At 52.0% G+C, this 20,922-nt stretch overlaps 1 protein-coding gene across 17 annotated transcripts in view; it reads right to left on the reverse strand.

Moving 5' to 3' along the window:
* Window positions 1-2,551: 2,551 nt before the first annotated feature.
* The window catches only part of Nfasc (neurofascin), a 169,966-nt gene continuing 151,595 nt past the window's right edge, over window positions 2,552-20,922 (reverse strand). For 9 of the 17 annotated variants that reach the window (XM_051147390.1, XM_051147387.1, XM_051147395.1 and 6 more), the window contains 6 exons: window positions 20,647-20,883; window positions 16,825-16,941; window positions 15,491-15,643; window positions 8,513-8,644; window positions 6,809-6,878; window positions 2,552-3,547 (listed from right to left, as the gene is read on the reverse strand). In XM_051147390.1, coding sequence (XP_051003347.1) covers window positions 3,316-3,547; window positions 6,809-6,878; window positions 8,513-8,644; window positions 15,491-15,643; window positions 16,825-16,941; window positions 20,647-20,883 — 941 coding nt within the window. In that variant the 3' untranslated portion in view covers window positions 2,552-3,315. The remainder of the gene's footprint in view (window positions 3,548-6,808; window positions 6,879-8,512; window positions 8,645-15,490; window positions 15,644-16,824; window positions 16,942-20,646; window positions 20,884-20,922) is intronic. The other 8 variants (XM_051147401.1, XM_051147403.1, XM_051147400.1 and 5 more) reach the window with 2 other exon arrangements.

Below are 20,922 nucleotides of genomic sequence, written 5' to 3' on the forward strand. Positions count from 1 at the left end.
CAAGGGCAGGAGGCAGCCTGGCTTTCCCTCTAGTGTCAACTCAGCTCTCTGCTCAAGCAGAGACCAATGTGCCCTGTTTAGCATATCAGCTATTTAGCATATGGGCTGTTTAGCATATCCCAAGCAGGGTGGGGCAGCGGATCCTGACCTGTACCTATTCACCTCCAAACAGGAGTATTCAAAGGGCAATAAATTGGGGGAGACAGACATATTAAAGAAGCACAGGGCTGGCTGCCTAACCCATGACCTACCCAGATTTGCTGGCCCAATGGACCAAGTTCTCCCTTTGAAGCCTCCTCCTTCTGACTTGAAGCAATCAGCAGTATAAGCAAACAAGAACATAGTGCTTTCCGGCTTAACGGTCAGTATGTCCCAGTTGACTTCTCCTTTCCAGTCACATCAGCCCTGGGTGGGCAGGGACCACATCTGACCTCACTCCTTTACATGGTATTCAGGGCTCAAGCCTTGGCTCAGAGCACTTGATAAATAGCCAGGATCACTGCAAGATGCCCCATACCCTCGGCCTGCCCCCACCAGACAGGTGAAACACTAGCAGGACCAGGCATCACTGTGTGATGGTTGCTTGAGATCCAGATGTAGGGAGTGGCAATACTGCTCTCCTGCTGAGTTTGGGGGGTGGGGTAGGGGTGGATAAACTCTAGCAGGCTCTGTGGAAAGTGGCCTCCTCCCTTCCTGGAAGGAGCCACTTCTCCCTTGCAACCTCACACCCCTGAGCCTGCTCCTGCTTTCGCACCTGCTCTGTTCCTGCCAGGAGAGCTGTGAATGGTGGTGGTTGGGGCAACTATCAGCACCCACAAAACAACAGCCCGAGGGAGGGGCTAACAGCCTTCTCTTCCTATACAGAGGATGGTTCTGAGGATGAGAGAGCAGCTGGAACAAAGCACAAAGACAGCCTAAGGATTCAGCTCGCCCCCAGACCCTTAAGACCAAAGCAGCCCTCTCCAGGCTGTCTGTGGCAGGTGGATAACCATAGTGACATCTAAGAGTCTCTTCCTCTAAAAGCCTGCTCTCCGAGCAATGGGCTTACTAGCTGGGCGGTGCTGTGTGAATGATGCCTGAGAAACGGACCACGCTGCCCAGATCCAAAGTGTTTTCTGGGAGAAGATGATCCTTTACTTCAGCGAACAGGTATATTTTCTCACCCTCCCCTTCAGAAATGCCCAGCTGCATTCAAATAGTGCTAGACTAGAGCTGGGGAGTGGGGGACTCTGAGCACACCCCTACCCCCAGTCTTCCTCTGTTTACCCTGTCCCCTTTCACCATGAGAGCGGTCCCTCAGGCCTCCAGGCAGCAGTGCAGGCCATGGGTTAGTCCAAAGGAACGTGGCACACTCTCAGTTCAAACGTTATTGGCTCATCTCTGGGATATGGTTTCTTACCTGCAAAGAGTGTGTGCCTATGGGCTTGACCTTCAACCGAATGCTTTATCAAGTGATGCAAGCGCTGCTAATACCTCTGCGGCTTAAACATATGGCAACTGATGCTTTTTGAAAGTCTGTGAAGGGCACAGCCTCGGTCCTGCCCAGGCCCCTAACTACTAGCTCAAGTTGGAGACCATACCAAATGGCAGGTAATCCATCCATTCACAGCGGGTCAACCTTGCCCTCCCACAACTGCCTCAGGCTGCAGACACAGCTACAGGACGACACTCTGGCTCAAGATCTCCCATCTCCTTGTGTCGCTGAGGCAAGGTACCTTTGGTTTCAAAAGTGGCTTAGGTGGGGGATGAAGGCAGCACCTTCAGGCTGAGAACTGTAGGCCTGCGAGTGTCTCCATTAGGGCAGTGGGGGGGGGGGCAGGGAGTGTGCAGCGGGGGATGGGGTAAGGGCATGTGTGGAGTGGCTGCTTCTGGTCCCGAGGGGACACTTGCATAGGCTGCCCTGGTCCCGAGACACACATCACTGGAGGCATCAAGGCTTGCAGAATAGGGGTAGGAGATCTGGGAACTGCGGGGTTAGATCAGAGCTGCATAAGGCATACGAAGAGCGTTGTGTCCTTCCAGGCAGGGGCATCACAGCACTGTCAGTAACGGTGCACCTCATGGTCCCCTGATATGTATGTGTACCCTAGTGAAAGGACAGACAGGCTCAGTCTGGGGGCAGCAGATCCCCAATTCACATACTACATCAAACACAAGTCGATGTCAGACACAATTGAGCCAGGAGAGGGTGGGAGGGGGAGCAGCACTGTTACCCCCAGATACGCCAGCCACACTTCTGTATCACACACAGGGTTCCCGGCTCCCCGAGGGTAGCAGCATAGACCCTGACCAGGTGGGCAGAGGTGGTCCTCTCTCCTCCACTCTGCGTTTCAATGGGAGAGACAAAAGAGGTCCAAGCCCAGCCCTTTCTTTTCTCAAGAGGCTTGCCGCGTTACCCAGGGACCATTTGCTTCTGCTTGGGGCCCCCTGTTGCCACAGTCCTTCTGAACTCTTCTTTCTCATCTTCCACGCAGAGGATCGTTCCCAGACTCTCTGGTGGCAGGGGCAGAGTAAGAACAAGGAACAAGCGGTAACCGCCCCTCCCTCCCCCCTCCTCCCCAACCAAACCAGAGCTCGGAAAGGAGTCCTGCCTGCTCACCCTCTCCCTGCCAAAAAACACTGTCATTTTCCAGAAAGGAGCCAAGACCAGCTCAGCATGGACATGGCCGAGGCAGATGGCTGGGGAGTGGGGGTGGGGGAGGCATATGGCGAAAGGCATCCTTCGGAAACACACTGGCCTGGTGGCAGCTTGGATACTACAGCTTTTCTGCGTGTTGTGTTATGGATCAATCCTCTTTGCCCATCTTTTCGTTCTTCAGGGTTGGGGTGGGGGAGAGCCCACTTATTCTTTCTCCAGGGACTTTTTTCTTTCTTTCTTTCTTTTTTTGAAAGTAAAAGAAAATGGAGACAGTGGGTTGGAAGGAGAGGATGCATAAAAGCAAAAAAAAAAAAAAAAAAAAAAAAGACAATGAAGAGATTGTAAGCAAATACAAATGGATGAATGTGAGCCGAGATCAAGGGCGGCCACTGTGGTGGAATGCTCAGGGTGTCCGTGAGACAGGGCAAAGGACTAGGGCTCCCTCCAAGGAGCACAGCTCTAGCTTTCCCATCTAATGGCACCCAAAGGGCCTTGGGGGCATCACTAGGAGGGGGTTGTGGATAGCTGGGTGGGCACTGGTCCTCACAGCTTGGCAGACCCCCAGGTTGTACCCTTGTCCCCGAAGGTGGTTGTGGCTTGGTGGTAGGTCTGCGGTTGCTTTGTCTCCCCCTTCTCCCCTCCTACTTGCAAAGTAGCACTGCGTCTGGGGTGCTCCATCAGGCCAGAGAATAGATGGCATTGACAGGCGACGTGGCCTCCGAGCTCTCATTGCCCTCTGTCTCCTCCTTGTCCTTTTTGACTGTGTACTGGCCGATAAAAGAGCCATCTTCATTGAACTGGCCCTCGCCACCTTCACCGTAGTCCACCAGGCTGTCATCGCTCTCCTGCTGTTTGATGGTGCCATCCAGAGATGTCTGGCTGCCCTGTAGGGGCTTGTTGTCTTCGTCACTGGCCAGAGAGAGACAGAGTCAGGCCCAGACTGGCCAGCGTAGCCCAAACCAGGCAGGGTAGGATAGGGCAGCTGGCTTCCTACCAAGCACACAGTGCAAGAGGATGAGACTTGGAGATGCTCCAGTGTTCACCCTCCCTTGCTCGGCAGGCTCTACAAAAGGGGAACCGAGGCACACAGAGGACAAGTGTCTTCCCCAGGGCAAATGGCATGCTGGGGAAGGGCGAGGACTTCTAACTCCTTGTCTGATGTCCTTTCCCATCCCCTCGCCCGCCCCCCAAGCCAGGTCAACTCGCTGTGGCTGGGGCAGGCAGAGAATGGCTATCTTAGGAGAACGAGAGGCACAGCTTGTGAGCCACGTGCTAAGAATCAGGGGGTTCCTGTTCCCGTGAGTCTCACCCTTTGCTCTGTGGTCTGACTATAACCCGTCCATCAAGAGGAGCAGAAGGTGGAGCTTCCATGGCCTGCCGTGTGGAGCAAGTCCCTGCTCCTGACAAGCACCCTAAGGAGACCGGCTCTGCTTTTCCACTTCCATCTCGGGCATTACTTGCTTGGGGAAAACAATGCTACCACTTTGGGCCCAACAAGCAAATAAGGTGGGGTGGCGGGAGGGAGGGCCATACCGAGAAGTGGGTGAGGCCTGAGGGTCTTATCAGCCCCTTCTAGGCCCTGACCTTAAGGCCCTCCTGGGTGACAAGAGTTTGGGGCCTTGGAGATACCGTGGCCCTAGCCTACAAGGACAGATGCCTAGCCACATATCAGCTATAGTCTCTAAGTACTAGGAACTGCTCCATCAAGACAGTGTGGTGCCCTTCCTCCTGGCTGGAAAATTGTCTGACAGAGAGACCCGGTGCTGCTGGTTACATTCCGAAGGTGATATAGGCTCCCAGGCAGGAAGCCGCTATGAGCTAGCAGTGGACGTCTAGAAGCCTGCAGAAGGACCCACAGTGGTGCCAGGTAGTCTGAGTGGGTACTACACCATATCCTCTAAACTGCCATTTCAGTGTGTCCTTAACAACCAGTCTTGGGTAGACAGCTACCAGGGAGGGACCTTAGATAGAGCTGGAGCTGAGCAGAAACAGATGGGGCCCAGATTGCCAGGCAGTTGGCTAGACCAGGCACTCTCATTCAAGACTCCTTACACAAGGCCCATGCTTCTGGACCAAGGTCCCTCTGCCTGCCATCCCCAGACCCATGTGCTGAATTCTCTGACTATGTGGAGCTGTCTCTGTCTATGGGTGTGTTTAGCTGAAGTCCCTGGATCCGTATATGAATCCCCTTAGGATTCCCTAATGTAGTATTCATGCCCTACATATGGGGGTGAATATGTACTCCTTTTGCTTGCTAGGCCCAAAGCACTGGCATTGCTTCGCCTGGGCAGAGTCTGTTTCCTCAGGGTGCTCACTTCTTGTCAAGTGAGCAGAGAGATTTGTCCTGTGGTCACAGGCCGTAGGCAAGGCTCCATCTCTTCTTGATGGATGGGTTATAGCCGGGTCACAAAGCCACTGTTCTGAACCTGCCGTATGCTCGGTGAATGTGACCCACTCTAGTGATCTATCTGTGTGCTCTGAGAGCAGTGCCACAGGAAGGACAGCAGGCAGGGTGAGGCAATGGAGCAGGAAGCGGAACTTCCTGCACACAGCCGATCCTTATTGTCTGTCAGGCTCCTCCCCCGACATGCCACTACACAGACACCACACTAGGTGGTCTAAGAGGGTTTCTGTTCTGGGTCCAGGGACGTCAGCTAAATGCACGAGTGGGCAGAGAGAGCTTAGCAGAGTCAGAGGCTTCAGCATGTGGGGGTTCTTGAGGGGAAAGGGGCCTTGGTCAGGAGCGTGGTTCTCAGCCTTCCTAATGCTGCAACCCTTTAATACAGTTCTTGTTGGGGTGATCCCCAGCCATAAAATCATTTTTGTTGTTGCTTCATAACTGTAATTTTGCTACTGTTATGAGCTGTAGTGTAACTATCTGGGATTTCCTGCGATCTTAGGCGATGCCTGTGACAGAGTAGTTCGACTGCCTTTACCCTCTCTCCCCCACAAAGAGGTCTAGAAGAATGACACTTTCCTAAGGAGGCTTGAAGGAAAGGGCGCCTGGTCGAGCCAACTGTCTATCTGGCCCCCCAGAGACCTGCAAGGTCCAAGAGGGACAGACAAGGGGCAAGGAGGTAGGGCCTCATGACAAAGGTAGCCAGTAACAAAGCCAACAACGTCAGAGGAGACTCCACTGCTTGCTCCCAGGCCCATTCCCTTAGAAACTTAGTTCTTCTGACATTTACATTTTAGCCTTTCCCCAGTGGGACTCTTGGAGTCACTCAAATGCAGGCTCTGGGAGCAGAGCCCACAGAGCTGAAGCTGGCCTGGAGTGGGGAGAGGTGCAGGTGGAAACAGCCTGTCCTGTCCTCACCTCTACTCTATTGGGCTGTACCAAGGATATGGGGGGTGGGGTGGGGAGAGAGAGAGAGAGAGAGAGAGAGAGAGAGAGAGAGAGAGAGAGAGAGAGAGAGAGAGAGAGAGAGAGAGAGAGAGAGAGAAGCTGGACCCTGCCATGTGATCCCAGGACAGCTAGGCAGGGAGGAGGAGCCTCTCACAGGGAAGTCAAGCTGGATGGACAGCTGTGGCCATAAGCTGCCAGATGGCTTCTGGGCATCTACCCATTGGCCTGGTGCCTGGCTCCTGAAGAGCAGGTAGAGGTTCATAAAGAAGGAGCAGTCAGAGGACAGTGGTGTGACCTGTGGCCAGAGTTCACAGGGTAGGGGTGCAGGAGGAGGGGGGGGGTTCTCCCACCCCAAATGGTCTCGGATGAGATGCCATGATCTATCCTGACCCATTCCTGAGCTCAGAAATGTATTGACCATCCAGATGGGCCAGTGACAAGTTGGCAAAATCTTGACTGAAAGGTTTGGTCAGAGGGAGCGTGGGCACAGGGCAGAAGCACCAGCTGGCAGCCCAGCCTAGTCCCTTTAGCCCCGGCACCGGCTCCCAGGGTGGTGAGCCTTCCTGGGTCATTTATTATCTTGGGGGTTAGGAGTGGGATGCTGGCTGAGAGGAGGCCTGATGGTCACCCCCCCACCCCACCCCCCATCACAGAAAAGCAGCCCAGGGCTTACTCTGAGTGAAAAAGTGGGGAAAAAATCAAACAGGAAGTCCTTTTCAAGTACAAGGGCTTCTCCACTTCCAGGGCAGGAGGTTGTGGCTGCCGTGAGGGAGCTGCTTCAGGGCAGCAAGGCCGGTAACCAGGGGAGGAAGGAGATCACTCACCTGTAGTCAAATGAGCCATCTTCTTCTTTGGGGTCTTCAGGGCCCAGGGGAACATCCTTCTTTTCTCGCACTGGTCAGTAAGAGAAGGGAAGAAAGGCAGGATGATTAAAAAGGATACGCCTCTATTCTCTAGGGCGTTTCTGAACACACAGCCCGAAAGTATCACCCATGTGAAAAGCCGAGCGTTGTTCTATGTACCTATAACTCTGGGGCTGTGGGGGTGAGGTGGACACAGAGCACTGCTTGGAGTAGCCTAGCTCCAGGCTCAGTGAGAGACCCTGAATAACAGTGCAGGGCAGCCAATATCTTCTTCTGGCCTTTGTGTATAAGTGCATGTACCCATATACACCACACATACACTACACACCCCCAGACGCCATCTCAGGCTCAGCGACAAGTCAGCGACAAGTTTAACAAAGCACTATTAATGCCCCCAAGGCTCAATCAGCTGCTAAGCTGATTCTGCCTCCTTCACACCCAAGGCATCTTTACACCCCAGCTGACAAACCTCTCAGCTCGGCTGCCATTTCTCCTTGAAGTTGTCCCAGTATACACCAGAGATGACATCCCTTCCTCTGCCAAAGGCAGACACTCCCTGGTTTGGCCCTTTCTCATTTTGCTCTGCATTATAATCAGCCTTATATATGTCCTTACTGGTGACAGGAGCTGGCTTTTTTTCTTCAGGGGGAGGGGTGTTTCTCCAAAGGTAGGAGCAGAGCACTTAGAAAGGAGGTTGCTTCCTATGCTTCTGGGATGGAGATGCCCTCCTGGGAGCCTTTCTCATTGGCATGCTCCCTCTCCCTATTATGGCCTCTGGGATGATGCCATAACCAAGGGCTATCCTGCTACGCTGTGGTTGGTCCCTCTGAGCTAGTTGTAATGTTGAAGACCCAGGTCTTCCCCCTGTATCCTGAGCATCCAGCACAGAGACTGAGATACCACGGCTGCTTATACGAAGGATTTTTTAATGCTGGAGTGGGATAATCAACCCATTTGAGAGGTGAGAACAGGCCATGGGATGAGTAGGTGCTGGAAGAGCAAAGACTCTCTTGCCCATTTGAAGGGAAAAAAATTATAATTTTTTGAAACAAGAATCGGGGAGGTCCTTGTCCTTGACGCTGAAGGCTCTTGAGGCAGGAGAGATATATTTCTGTGAGACTTCAAAGAAGACCCAGGGTGTTATTTAGAGACCTCTCCCAACCTCTCCCTGTATCCCACAGAGCTGCCAAGTCTGTGGTGATGGACATCAAGACAAGCCAGGGCGTGGCCACCATGCAAATTCTCTCTTGATTATGCCGCTTCTGTCTGGCATCTCTACATCTCTGACATGGCCACCGCACTTCCTACCTCTGCCCTGACACAGGGTCTCGATGACCTACAAAGCCTGTCTGCCGAGCAAACAGGAGATAAGTCAAGGGAAGGCAGGCTATCTCAGCAAGAGCCAAGGTTCCTTCCATGACCCTCTGGAGCTGCCTAGACTGTACCATCCATCCATCCATCCATCCATCCATCCATCCATCCATCCATCTATCCATCCGGGCCAAGTATAACTAACTCAATTGCTTGCTGGCAGCTTCCAGGAAAAAGGCCAACTATGCCACAGGCCTGAAGTGCGAAGTCTCAAAGAGCAGAGAGCAGAGCCCTGGATCCGGTGGGGGCCTGGCCGACGCAGGGGCGGGCTGGACCACCTGCCCCACATCTCACCTGGGTACTTGCCACCGCGACTCCTCTTGATGAAGCAGACGATGAGCAGGATCAGCACCAGAAGGGCGATGGCGCACATGAGCCCGATGAACCAGCCCTGGGTGGCGATGTCGGCCTGGTTATTGGTGTAAGCTGGCAGGGAGGGTGGGAAGCAGACCATGAGCCAATGCTGGGGGAGGAGCAGTGAGGAGGAGAGGTGGGGGAGGCACACAGCTCCTGTTGCAGATTTGTTCTAGAGCCTACAGCTACCACCTAGCTGCATTCTGCTCAAAGGACAAAAAAGAAAATGACTAAGGAACCAAGGGCCAAAAGATCAGAAAGGAGGCAAAGAAAAGGGGTGCAGGGAGCAGAGAAGCAGAGGGCTGAGCAGGCCTTGTATGGTAACGACATTTACTAAAGTGGAGGCATGGCACTCTTATAGACTGTACACGCTGGCCACAGCCTGGTCAGACTCAGTGATGCCCTGTGGCAGCACATTTCCAGGGAATGGGCCTCCTTGGTACCTGTCAGGGGCCTGAGCACGGTCACACTGCCTAACTCCGCTGAAGGACACCTTGCAAGCACAGCCTCTTTGTCCACCAGGCTTTGGCAGTGGGTCCTGGGCCAGATGGAGGTTCAGGTGGCCCTGTGCCTTTTCAAGTCTCCCCAGCTGGGACTGTGTGCTTCCTGACAGCAATCCAGGCAGATAACTCAGGCCCAGGTACCCGGGTGAGGCAGGCAGTGATGCTGGGCCCACACTTTCAGGTCACCTCACAGGGTGACACGTCAACTTGACTTCCCCTCTGTCCATGACTGGAGATCACCTCACAGATCCCTTTGTGGTCTGAAGGAAATACAGGTGGGTCTAAGAGCAGGAGCCCAAGATTGTTTTGATGGTGTCCGTGACGTCCAGGGGCTGGGGTTTGGGTTAGTGGGAGAGAGTGCTAAGTATCCGCTCATCCTTCATTGTGTGGACGAGAGGATACTTCCTGAAACACAGCCTTTTCTGGGGACTGGGACTCAAGAAGGGAAGGAGCCATGGACGGTGACATGTCCTGGCCGAGTCAGGCAGCAACAGGATCACAACAGCACCAAGCGAGTCACAGCACCAAGCCTCCATCTCAGAGGCACACTGGACCCGTGACAGATACCCTGTGCCCTTGCTCCTGGGCATCTTTTACCTATTGCCTATATAAGATGCAGAAACTATTCCTCAGTCTTCTCAGGGCCAAGCCAAGGCCATCACACCAGGAAGGCTCTCTCAATAAACAGTAGGGAGCAATGAAAAGGCCCTTGGTGGTGACCCGGAACTAGCTGCCCTGCTGAAAAGTACCCGAGTCCACAAGAAATGTGGCTGTTATCACCCCGGCCTGTGTATGCTGTGGTGAAAAGGGAGGGCCACCCTGTTTCCATTCCTGCTCCTGTCTGGTGCTCCACACACAGCAGCCCCAGAGCCCCCGAGGTATTAACATATTTCCTTGCTTCAAACCCTCCAAAACCCCTACAGGCTGTAAGAGGGAACCTCACCTTCCTCATCCAATCAGGCTTTGACAGAGAGCCAGCCTTATCACCTGTAGCCCTGCGTCCCACTCCACACTCCAACCCCTCAGCCACTTATTTGCGTTCCTGCCTCTGGAGGTTTGTACTAGCTGTTCTTTCTACTGAAAAAGAGTAGCAGTGAGTCTCTCAGCAACGACTTCATGGCTTAGCTCTTGCCCCAGAACTAGAGGAAGGCGGAGACCCATCCTGATCCCCATCCCAACCTCACCTCATCATTTTGCTGGAGTTTGCTGCTTAGAGTCCAGCGAACCTGTTACTCCTCCACCGTTGCCCTCTAGACCCCTTCTCTGAATCTGGTGATCCTGAATCCACACAGCCTCTGCAGCTGTCTCCTCCTTACATGTCAAAGGTCTTTCCTTCTCTTTTTCCCTCCAAAGTTAAAGTAGGATGCAACACCCTGGTCCCTCATTCCTGTAAAAGACCCCTGGACGCCTGTGGCAGGTTCCATTTCTTCCTCCTGACTCTCTTCTTTCTATGCCTTCAAACACAAGCCCGTGGGGCTGGAGAGATGGCTCAGAAGTTAAGAGCACTGCCTGTTCCTACAGAGGTCCTGAGTTCAATTCCCAGCAACCACATGGTGGCTCACAACCATCTATAATGAGTTCTGATGCCCTCTTCTGGCATGCCGGTGAACATGGAGGCAGAACACTGTATACATAATAATAAATAAATCTTAAAAAAAAAAAACAAAAAACAAAAAAACCCAAACAAACAAACAAACAAAACCCCACAAGCCCACAGGAACCCGTCAGACCTTCTGAGACAGCCCATGTCCTGTTCTGATCAGGTGGCCCCATCATCTCTCAGGGCCATGCTGCCCTGCCAAGTCTGCTCCTCCATCGCCGGATGGAAGCTGACTTCAGGTTCCTCTAATCACCAAGTCTCAGATAGCATCTCAGGTGAGCTGACCTCTTCCACACCTACCTCCCCATCCGGACTCTAACCTCAGGCAACTCTTGACTTCAGGTTGGCAATCTGACTCCGCAGCGGTGAGTCCAACACTCTCCCCCTAACCCCTCAGCCTGAACGTCCAAGCATGTTTTACATCCAAGGTCTGTTGTCAAGCCCCACTAAACAACCCTGACACATGGGTGAAGCACTCATGCCTTTTCGGTACCCATGAGTGCAGCAAGCTTAGAGTAACCACTCCCACATGCTCATCAGGTAATGTCTCTCTTATTTCCTGCCACATGGAATTCATGCCTGCCTAGCCTTCTTCATGCCGCATTTCCACCTTACCTAAGACTCTAGGTTGCCATCCTTTCTTCTGACTACCTTTTGCAGTCTCTCCTCCCTCCAGAGCCTCTGATCACTCCAGCGTACACCTTCTCTGGCCTTTGCTTTCACTGTCCCTGCACCACACAAACTAACATTGAACTGTTCTGTCTCCTGGGTCCTGGTTTCCAATTGTGCTTTAAAAAAAAAAAATATTTATTTATTTTAGTGTATACGGGTAATCTGTCTTCATACACACCCAGAAGAGGGCATCGGATCCCATTACAGATGGTTGTGAGCCACTATGTGGTTGCTGGGAACTGAACTCAGGATCGTTGGAAGAGCAGAAAGTGCTCTTACCCTCTGAGCCATCTCTCCAGCCTGTGCTGCTCCTGTCTTGAGAATAGGGTTGTCTCTTTGAACCAGTACTCAGTGTAGCGCTGATCACACACCACGTGACCCAGCGTCTGCTTCCTAAACACATCACCTTAACCCTAACGGAAGAAAGATGACCTGGGACCCACTCTTGGTTCTCCCCGTACCAGCCAGGGGCCACATGGCTCCTCCTGCCTATGTATCATGCCTAGGCAGTAGGTGAGGGAATTACTTCACTTGGGTTTGGGCAGTGACACCCATACTTTGCAGAGAGGTTGGTTTGCATCTCTGCAACGACCCGTTGGCACCCTCATCTTGCTTGGCTTTGTTCTGGTACTCTGGCAGCCATCTCCACGACACACCCTTTCTCTTCAGAGAGAAGGTCGTGATGCCCTTCTGACAGTACCAGGCAATGCTGAAATGTAGCTTCAGACTCGGTTGAAAAATGTTTAAAAAAAAAAAAAAAAGATTCTTGCGAACTTCAGACACAAAACCAAGTGACAAGTGAGGCCCACTGACTACACCCTACTACAGAGCAAGTTAGTTTCTCAAGAATAGAAAACAATAGAACGAGAGGATGATCTCAGCTTAGACTAAGAGGAAGTCACTTCCTCCAGGCTCTGGAGTAATTACACTTGACCACCAAGGCTGCACTCAATTGATCTGCTAGACTGGCGTTGAGAGCCTAACACTGTCAGCCTTCAAAGATGGCATCTATACTCCCCACCTCCAACTGCAAACGACAGGAGCTGCTCTTCCTCCTCCAAGAGCCTGGCAAGCACAGGTCCAAATGCTTGCTGCTGTGGACAAAAAGCATTCACGCTCAATCAAGCCTTCCAAGCCACACCGTAACTGTGTCTCGCAGCAAGCATCTACCTAACTAGTCTATATACCAGACAGTCACAACATAAGCCAGCCTTCCCATGGCTGGGCATTGTTTTCTGAGACCAGGATGGAGCACACAGAAAAATCACTTTCCCAGTCTAGTGTTGTCTGTGCCTTATGCTGTCTGAGCCTGCAGTTGCCTCTGCCGCCTTACCCCTGGGCAGTACTGAAACCACATTTGCATCAGGTCCTGCTGTAGACTCAGTCATACCAAGCATTAGGTTTGGTAATAGGGCCAGTTGGCAACTTGGGGGAAATGCCTCTGTCCATAGTTGTGTACAGCTCTGTAAATGATCACCAGCAAACTCCTTTTATTCAAACGTGAACATGAATAAGTCATTCTAGGGGCTTTGGTGCCGATTCCAATCTGGGGCAGATGTTAATATTACATCTCCCTGGAAAGTTTACAGAACCGCACCCTCCAACCTATTAAAAAGATGGGAAATTCACTTGCTAACCAGACAGTTCATTCAACTCCTGTGTCCAGCCAGAAGGATCTGTTTGGCCGTAGACAACAGGCTCATCACTGAGAGTCATTTGCGGCTACTCTCCCATGTCACTTTCTCCATATACATCCTGTCTCATCGAAGTCCCCTTGACCTCCTGAGTGCCCAGCAGCCTGCTGTGTGATTGCTTCCGCCAGCTCCCACATACAATGAAGGGTGGATGGGCCAATTAGAATCTAGGGTCACATATTTGTAGCCCATCAAGTTTCTGGCTTCAGAAACTTTAATAAGGGGGTGATTAAGTTCCCAGTGGGATCTTCCTGGTAAGGGTTAGAAAGCTTGGTAGCATTCCTAGAAGTCCCTTCTCCTTCCTTCCGGAACTACTGCAGCATGTCATCTGCAGGCTAAAGTGATGCCCTGTGCTTGACTAAATGCCTAAATGTGGTTGAGGCCCAGAGATGTTCACAAAAGCTTTGCTTTGATGAAACTCAGAGATCTGGGGTTTGAATGGGCTTGCCCCTGGAGTCCAACTACAGGAAACCGCTTTGACACATGTTTACAGATACACACAGATTTCAGAGAGTGAAAATATTTCTTTTTTCCCCATGTGGTTTGCACACAGGAGTTTCCAGCTGTCCTAGGAGGAAGTGAATATCCTGAACTCAGAGACAGGGTACTGAGCCTGGATGTTCCAGCTTGCCTGAGAAGGGCTCTGGGGAGACTTGTTACTGCTACGTGCTTCTGTGGCTCTCAAGGCTGGTGAGCGGACCAGGCCTCTCGAGATCCAGCACAAAGAAAAATGGGCATTGAAGACAGCATTCAGAACCAAACGTCAGCCTTACTAATTCCCCTATATTGCATGCTTGAAACAAATTAGACCAAACCCAAAGGCAAGGTCTGGTTCTTTTCTCTCTGGCTCCCTCTCCAGCCCTAATCCACAGCACCTGGAGAGGCAGAGATCCGAAAATGGGCAGCGCTGAGTTTCCCAGCATTCCCCAGAATGGACTTCTCCCCTCCTGCATCACCTTTGTTTCTTGCCCACGAGCTAGACTCAAGTTAGTAAAGAAACAGAGTCAAATGCGGCCAAGAGCTTGGGATCTCCAATCCCGTCAGAGTCCTGCTACCTGCTTTGCTTGGTTAGGTGTCCAGATGCGTGGGTTCCCATGTAACAGGCTGGCCTGGTTGCTCACTCAGACGTCTTGCCTGAGTGGGCTGGCCTGGCTCATTTTAAGCAAGGAGCTGCACAGTCAGATTCTGTGGGCTGGACACATGTGGGACTGGTAGAGGCACACCAGGGAGACACATCAGGAAGGACCAGGCTGGAGGAGTTGGGAGGATGCAGATGGACAGTGACTCCCTAGATACAAGCTACCAGCATCAGCCTCATGTGGCCAGGCGAGGGAACAGTGATGAATATTCAAGTCAACATTTAGAAATTCACATAAATCATTGTGGGGTTCCCTGCCCCCATCCTGTGTGTCTAATAACCCGCATCTGACTAGGCCATCCCCAGAGGCTAGGGTTGATCCTTTTCTCTCTTAATCCTTTTCCCTCACCTCCCCTTAGCCCCAGGGCTTAGACTACAGGCCACTTGGCTGGTCTGTCTGATTTGAAAGAAACCCTAGCCTATCTGCTAGCCGCACAAACCCACATCAACAGACAAGCAAGGGCCTTTGTGGTTTGCATATTCCCAGCTACACCCCCTCCCCTACCAGCAAAGAGACATTTCTAAACCTGGTCTCTCCTAAGCCCCAGGCAGCTTAGCTGCTTGATACAATGAAGATGCTTCTCTGTCCAGGCTGAAGCTCCTGCACAGCCAGACTGTTGTCCTGCCTCTAAGCATGCTTCAAAACAAAACAAAAAAACAGCAATGGCCAAAACTCACTTACTTTTTAGGCGGGACAAAACTTGGAGTGAAATTAAATAAAAACAAAATGCCGACGTTGACAAGGCAGCAACATACACACCAATCCCAGGTTTAGTTGCTCAGATTTCTGAATCAGGACTCTGGGTTAGCCTTTTCCCCCTCGTTCCACATGGAGAAAGCAAGCTCCCAAACAGTGGGGCACAGCCCATGACTCTCCAGCAGCCCACAGGCCCACACACCAAGCAAGTCTGTGCATGCATCGAACCCTTTTGTTTTGTTTTGTTTTCCCAGAGCTGAGGACCGAACCCAGGGCCTTGTGCTTGCTAGGCAAGTGCTCTACCACTAAGTTAAATCCCCAACCCCGAGCCCTTTTGTTACAGACGTGGTGGAGGACCAGCATTCCCTGTTCTTGTTATTATTCAGTCCTTTGCTTTCTCTGATTCCCCCCGACTCAGACCCCTGACTCAGATCCTGGCTCTGTCTCCACTGGGCATGCACACCTGGCTCTCCTGCAGGTCAGAGACACGCCATGCAAGGCAAGGAAATGGGGTGGAGATGAGACCTGTTTCCCGGAAGAGACAAGCAGGAAGCTAGGAATGAGGATGAGATGCCCATGCTTGCAGGGGATGGCGAGGCCAGCTCCCCTCTCACCTGTACTGGTCATAAAGGTGATGACGGTACTGCTGATGGCCTCGTTGTCCCGGGAATACACCCGCAACGTGTACGTCATCCCGGGATAGAGGTCTGTCAGCTGTATAGGCTGGGCCTGGGCCTTAACAGGGACAGTTTTTTTCGTATGGTTGCCTGGGGAACAGAAACCTAGGTCAGCTTACAACCAGGCACCAGGAGCTGGAGAGAGTGTTTAGGTCCCTGTTCATCTGTCAAAAGCAGAGAGGTGGGGGAAAGGAGACTAAGGCACCCTGGGTCTAGTCTACCACACAGAATAGGCAGCTCCCTGGCGCCCAGCATGCAATTCTAACTCTTAGACGATGTCTGTCTCTGAAGTCTTCCTCTCCACGCACGGTCTTAGCACTAAGCACACTAAGCTTGGCTGCCCCAGCCTTGAAGCATGTCAGCTGCCCCGGAAGCGATTCACTTTCTGAGTGAGCTTTCTGGGAGGGCAAGCGTACTAGTTAGTTAGTATGTCACATGGTTAGTGTCTCACAAGGAGGTGAGATAGGCTCCCTGGCTCTCACTTCACTCTTGGGCTCACCTCCAGCTGTTTGCCTGTGGCCGCATTGCAAATTGGCGTATCAAATAAAGTATCTATATCTCTGAGTGGTGGGAGGGGGATGGTGGCAGCAGGAAGCTGAAAAGGCCCAGACCTAAATAGGGACTCTAAAGGCCTCCTCTGACCACAGAAGCCAGCGCCAGGCTTTCATTTCCTAAGAGTCGTTGGGGGGTGTGGGCTTCTTCCTTTTGCGGGACCAGGGGCCCTTGCCCAGAGACGGCAGATGTCTGGAACATTCTGCCATCCATTCAGTTTTTGATCTCAAGCTTTGACAGAGTGCATGGCTCACCTCGAGCCACTGGCTCTCTGGTCTGTGACTGGGGTTTTCCACTATTCTGTGAACAGAGGGCATCTGCAGCTCAGGTCTGCACCCTGGACCAGAGTGTAGAGATATCAGAAGACCCAAAGTCCTCAGTCAGGAGATGAGCACAGATAGTTGACCCAGCTCACTTTAGGATGCTCAGAATCCTCTTTTGGGGCAAGAGTGGACACAGGTCACACAGTCCACAGATCCTCGGTGACACACGCAACTCAAGGCTTTTGCTAATGGCTTCAGAAGTCCCTTCCTGCTCAAGTCTGCTCCTTCCACCTCTGCTATCTCGGGTAGGGATCGATTTCACCAGACTAAAATGAAGCCAGGCTAAAAGGCTTCTAAGCCTGCGGGAGCCCGGCAGGATCTCCTTAATGGGCATCTACCACTACCCACTGGCGCTGCACCACTGACGCCACCCCCACCCCACATAGCAATGCTTACTGTCGATGTACTCAACCACAAAGTCAGTTCCAGGCCTGAAATTGTGCTTCCAGGTGATGTTGGCCCATTTACTGTTCGGGAGCACCGTGACGTTCCAAATGGACTGCTCATGGTGGGCTGGTGGGCGGGTTAGAAGAGGAGTTAGTGGTGAGGACGGAAGTAGCCTAGGAGACTCAGAGAGGCACATTCGTACACAGGCGTACTCTCACTCACACCCAGAGTCTGCCGGGGAAGGGAAGAGTCAGGAAAGGCTGTGCACAAGGCCCAGCAGAGCTACATACAGGCTGGGGCTGCAGTCTTGATAGCCAGGCCAAAGGTCGCTAGCCACCCAGGGATGAGCAGGCACAGCCAGGAGGACCTGTCTGCCTATGAAGGGGACCAGGAAGTTGTCTTTCGCTTCGCACAAGATGGTGTTAGGAACAAGAGTGGCCTTTCTGTCTGTCATACCACTTATTCCCTTTTTGGATTCTTTGTCATACACTCAAAAGGGGCAAAGAGTCAGGCCCGTGGTCAGGATGCCGGCAGAGGGAGAGAGAGAGTAGACTTGACTCCTTCAACTGGAAGGAGAGGGGTTTCTTTTGAAAACCAAGCAGGTGTGCCTTGCGGGTGTGTGCCTACCAGGCACGTGGGTTCCACCCTTAGCACCGCTAAAAGAAAGTCATGTAAAAATGAGGAAGCAATAAGGTCGGGACCAAATAAACACAGGACAACTCTCCTGGCTTCCAGAAGCTAGCGACCACCAATCCAGGCAGGTGACTTTGATCTGAGGCCCTGTGATTAACAAGAGCCTGGGTGGCCTGGACTGTGGCCTAGAACCTCCCTGGTAGGGTCAGAGTTACTGTCCCTGTCACGGGCCAGCTGGGACCAAAAGACAATGTGCTTTAGCTTTCCCTGGTATCCAATCCTTGGTTTCCTCTCTACTATAACCCTACTTGTTGGCTTCCCAGCCATAGAGCCAGGGAGACTTGATCTCCTGATAACAAAGAGGCCATTAATTATCAAGCTCCCGGGGGCTAGGAGCCACGCTATCAAAGCCACACGCTCTCTGAAACCATAGCCCATATACAGGAGAATGGCAGCAGCTTTCAAATGCAAGAGTCCCAGAAGTCTGATTACCACATTTCCCAGCAAAGATTTAGTAGCAGAGGACTAGCAAGGATGCTTGTCGCTCAAAGGCTTTACAAGGCTGGCTCCTGTATATTTAATTAGGATGTAAGGAGGCACTGTCACCAACTCACTTGTCAAACATAAATGAATAGAGTATATCGACGGTGCATTTATTCATTATCTTTTTGACATGTGATTGGGTCTGCAGGACTGGGGAAGTGATAAAAAGACTTCCTGATTTTCACTTCAAAGAAGTGTGTGTGTGTGTGTGTGTGTGTGTGTGTGTGTGTGTGTGTGTCCTATTGCAACCCTGTCAGGTGTTGGTTGCCCCAGGTGAACACAATGTGTGTCAAATGAGGGGCCAAGAAAGAGGCTCCCCTGATGGTAGCAGAAGGCCTGCCGCCTGGGAGGAAAGGAAGAAGAGAGGGAGGGAGGGAGACAGGCTTCTTTTCTTCTGCTTGTTCCATTGTGATCACACTGGCAGCTCTTGTAATTTCCTCTTCCTGGAAGTTCAAGGCTCTTGAGGCAGTAATGAAGTTGAGTAGCCCTGATTTGGAGGTCTCTCTAGCTCCTTAGCTCAGGACTTTGCACAACAGCATCTGCATCGAACAATTTGACACCCCCCCCCACCCCCCGATGTAATATTGAGCTGAATCTGATGCACTCTCAAAGGGAATGGAGATGACGGTGCTTTTAGGAGAAGCCAAGCAGGGGCTGGAGAGATGGCTGTGTGAGTAAAATGCTTGCTGTACAAGCCTGTCAAAACTGAGCTAAGAGCCCCCAAGCCCAAATAAAAGCTGACTGCAGAAACACAGGTGTCTGATATTGCAGGCCAGGAGCTGTGAGGCTGAAGGGGGGAATCCGTGAAGCTTGCAGGCCAGTGTGTGCAGCAGTAAAGGACAAGAGACCTTGTCTCATACCTGATCTTCATGTATGTACATGTAGTCGCATGTGCTAACATGCACACGGTAACACGCACGCACACACACCATCATACACATGGGGAAAAGAAAAAGCCAAGCAATGGGAGAGCAAGATGATTTTGAGGTGGGAACCACACAGATGGGTCAGGGTGGTGACTGATGAAGAACTAGGGTGCTCAAATGGAGGGACCAAGAAAGCGAACTCTTAGCGACCATAAAGTCAAAAGGAGACCATGTTAGCACACACTGTTCCACTGGCTCCCAGCACACAAGCAGTAGGGAATAGCGCCCAAATCTAACAATAACACAAAGGATACCCCGAAAAAGGAAAAGTTACGAAACATCTTGTGTTAATATATAAGACGAGATGAAGATGAGATTTCATTTAAAAGATTCCCGGGAAGCTGAGAAATATGTCTGTCCTCACGTTTCTCCCTAAGCCTGGGGCTGAGGCCAGGCCCTCTGTCGCTTCAGACAGCATCTACACCTGGGCTGTGAGTCACGAGGCCAGTCCTGCCTGGCCTAAGTGATGTTTCTAGGTCAGGAACTGTCAAGGAGCAAGGTTTGTTGTTTCTGGATTCTTGGCTCACATCTGTGAATTCAAAGCATTTTAAGGATCGAGAGGCCTGATCTGATGAAAAAGATGCCTCATCACACCCTAGAAGCTAGCAAACCCTCCACCCGCAGCCGCTGATGGCAGCATTTGCTCGAATAGAAGGCTTCCCCTGGGTTGACTTCCCTCAACATTTCATGTTTACATCCCAGTATTCCGCCCCTAAAGCGAATCAGCATTTCTGTGCGCTGAAGAGGTGTCAGCTGTGAGTCACCTGCTCTGCTTATGGCTCACTTGACACAGAGTAATTGAGCCAGAGCAAATACTAACAGGAGCATCAAGCCTCCAGCTATGTTCAGAGGCTGATGGGTGGGAGGCATTGAGGCTGGGAGGGTGAAGGGACTTGCCCAAGAAGCAAAAGCAGTGAAGGCTGGTGGGGAGGGGGGCAGTCTATGATTCTCCAAGAATCGGAGCATTCTGGGTACTTCCTGGAAGCCTTTCCAGCTGCTTTATACTATCTTTATAGGTGCCGTGTGGGCCCAGGAAGTTAGAGACCCTCTGCTCTAGGATGATAGAAGACTGATGCTTGGTATTCAGAAAGGGTTGGATTCTCCTAGGATCTTTTCACTCTCAAAGAGCTGGGCTGTGGAAAACAGGCCCTGCAGGCCATCCCTAGGACTCCTGCAGTTTTTCCTCCAGGTGTCCATTTTAGAGGGAAAGAAATGGAGCATTGCTGGGCATTATGGCATGGTAACACTATTGCCTGCATGTGCTGACTTTTTCAAAGAAATGCTTACAAGGAGTCCTTGGGGACAGAGGTGCAAGGAAGGGGCAGGGGTCCCAGAGGCAGAGCTGTGTGGCATGGCAGCCATTCCCTGCTCCTCTTTCTAGCCTCTGTCCCTAGAGGTGTAAAGACATGATGTGGCCAGGTACATGGCCAATAGAACCTTCCTTTCTCATCACCTCTCTTCCTGAGGGCCCATCCCTGGCTGATTCTGTGCCATATGAGAAACCTGGTGCTCCGTGGAAGGATGGAGGGATTTGACTAGCAAAGCGGTTAAGTGACCACCTACATATGTTCAGGGTGGGGACTCTGGGCCTTACTTGTAAAGTATGGCATGTGGGGCCGGTAAACAGCACCCTCAGAGGCCACCACTCAGCCAGAGAAGTCTGGGTTTGTCTGAAGCTGAGAGGTGGGCTGGCGGGGGCGGGGCCAGGAACACGGGCAATGCACGATACCGGTTTCGTGAATCTTAGTTGCAGTGGTGGTGGTGGGAGGAGTCTCCGTGGTGGTGGTGGTGGTGGTGGCGGCAGTGGTTGTAGTAGTTGTGGCGACGGTGGTGGCGATGGTGGTAGGTACGACAGTTGGGATGATGGGAACTGTCGTGGCTTCACTGGTGGCAGCAAGGGCAGTAGCATCAGTACTGCTCTCAAGGCCTGTAGTACCCACGGTAGTCGGGGGCAACGTGGGAGGAGCTAAGAGGGAAATGTGAAATAACCGAGTCTGGTTGGTCT

The sequence above is a fragment of the Acomys russatus genome, chromosome 6 (assembly GCF_903995435.1).
Source record: "Acomys russatus chromosome 6, mAcoRus1.1, whole genome shotgun sequence".
NCBI classification, from domain to species: Eukaryota; Metazoa; Chordata; class Mammalia; order Rodentia; family Muridae; genus Acomys; species Acomys russatus.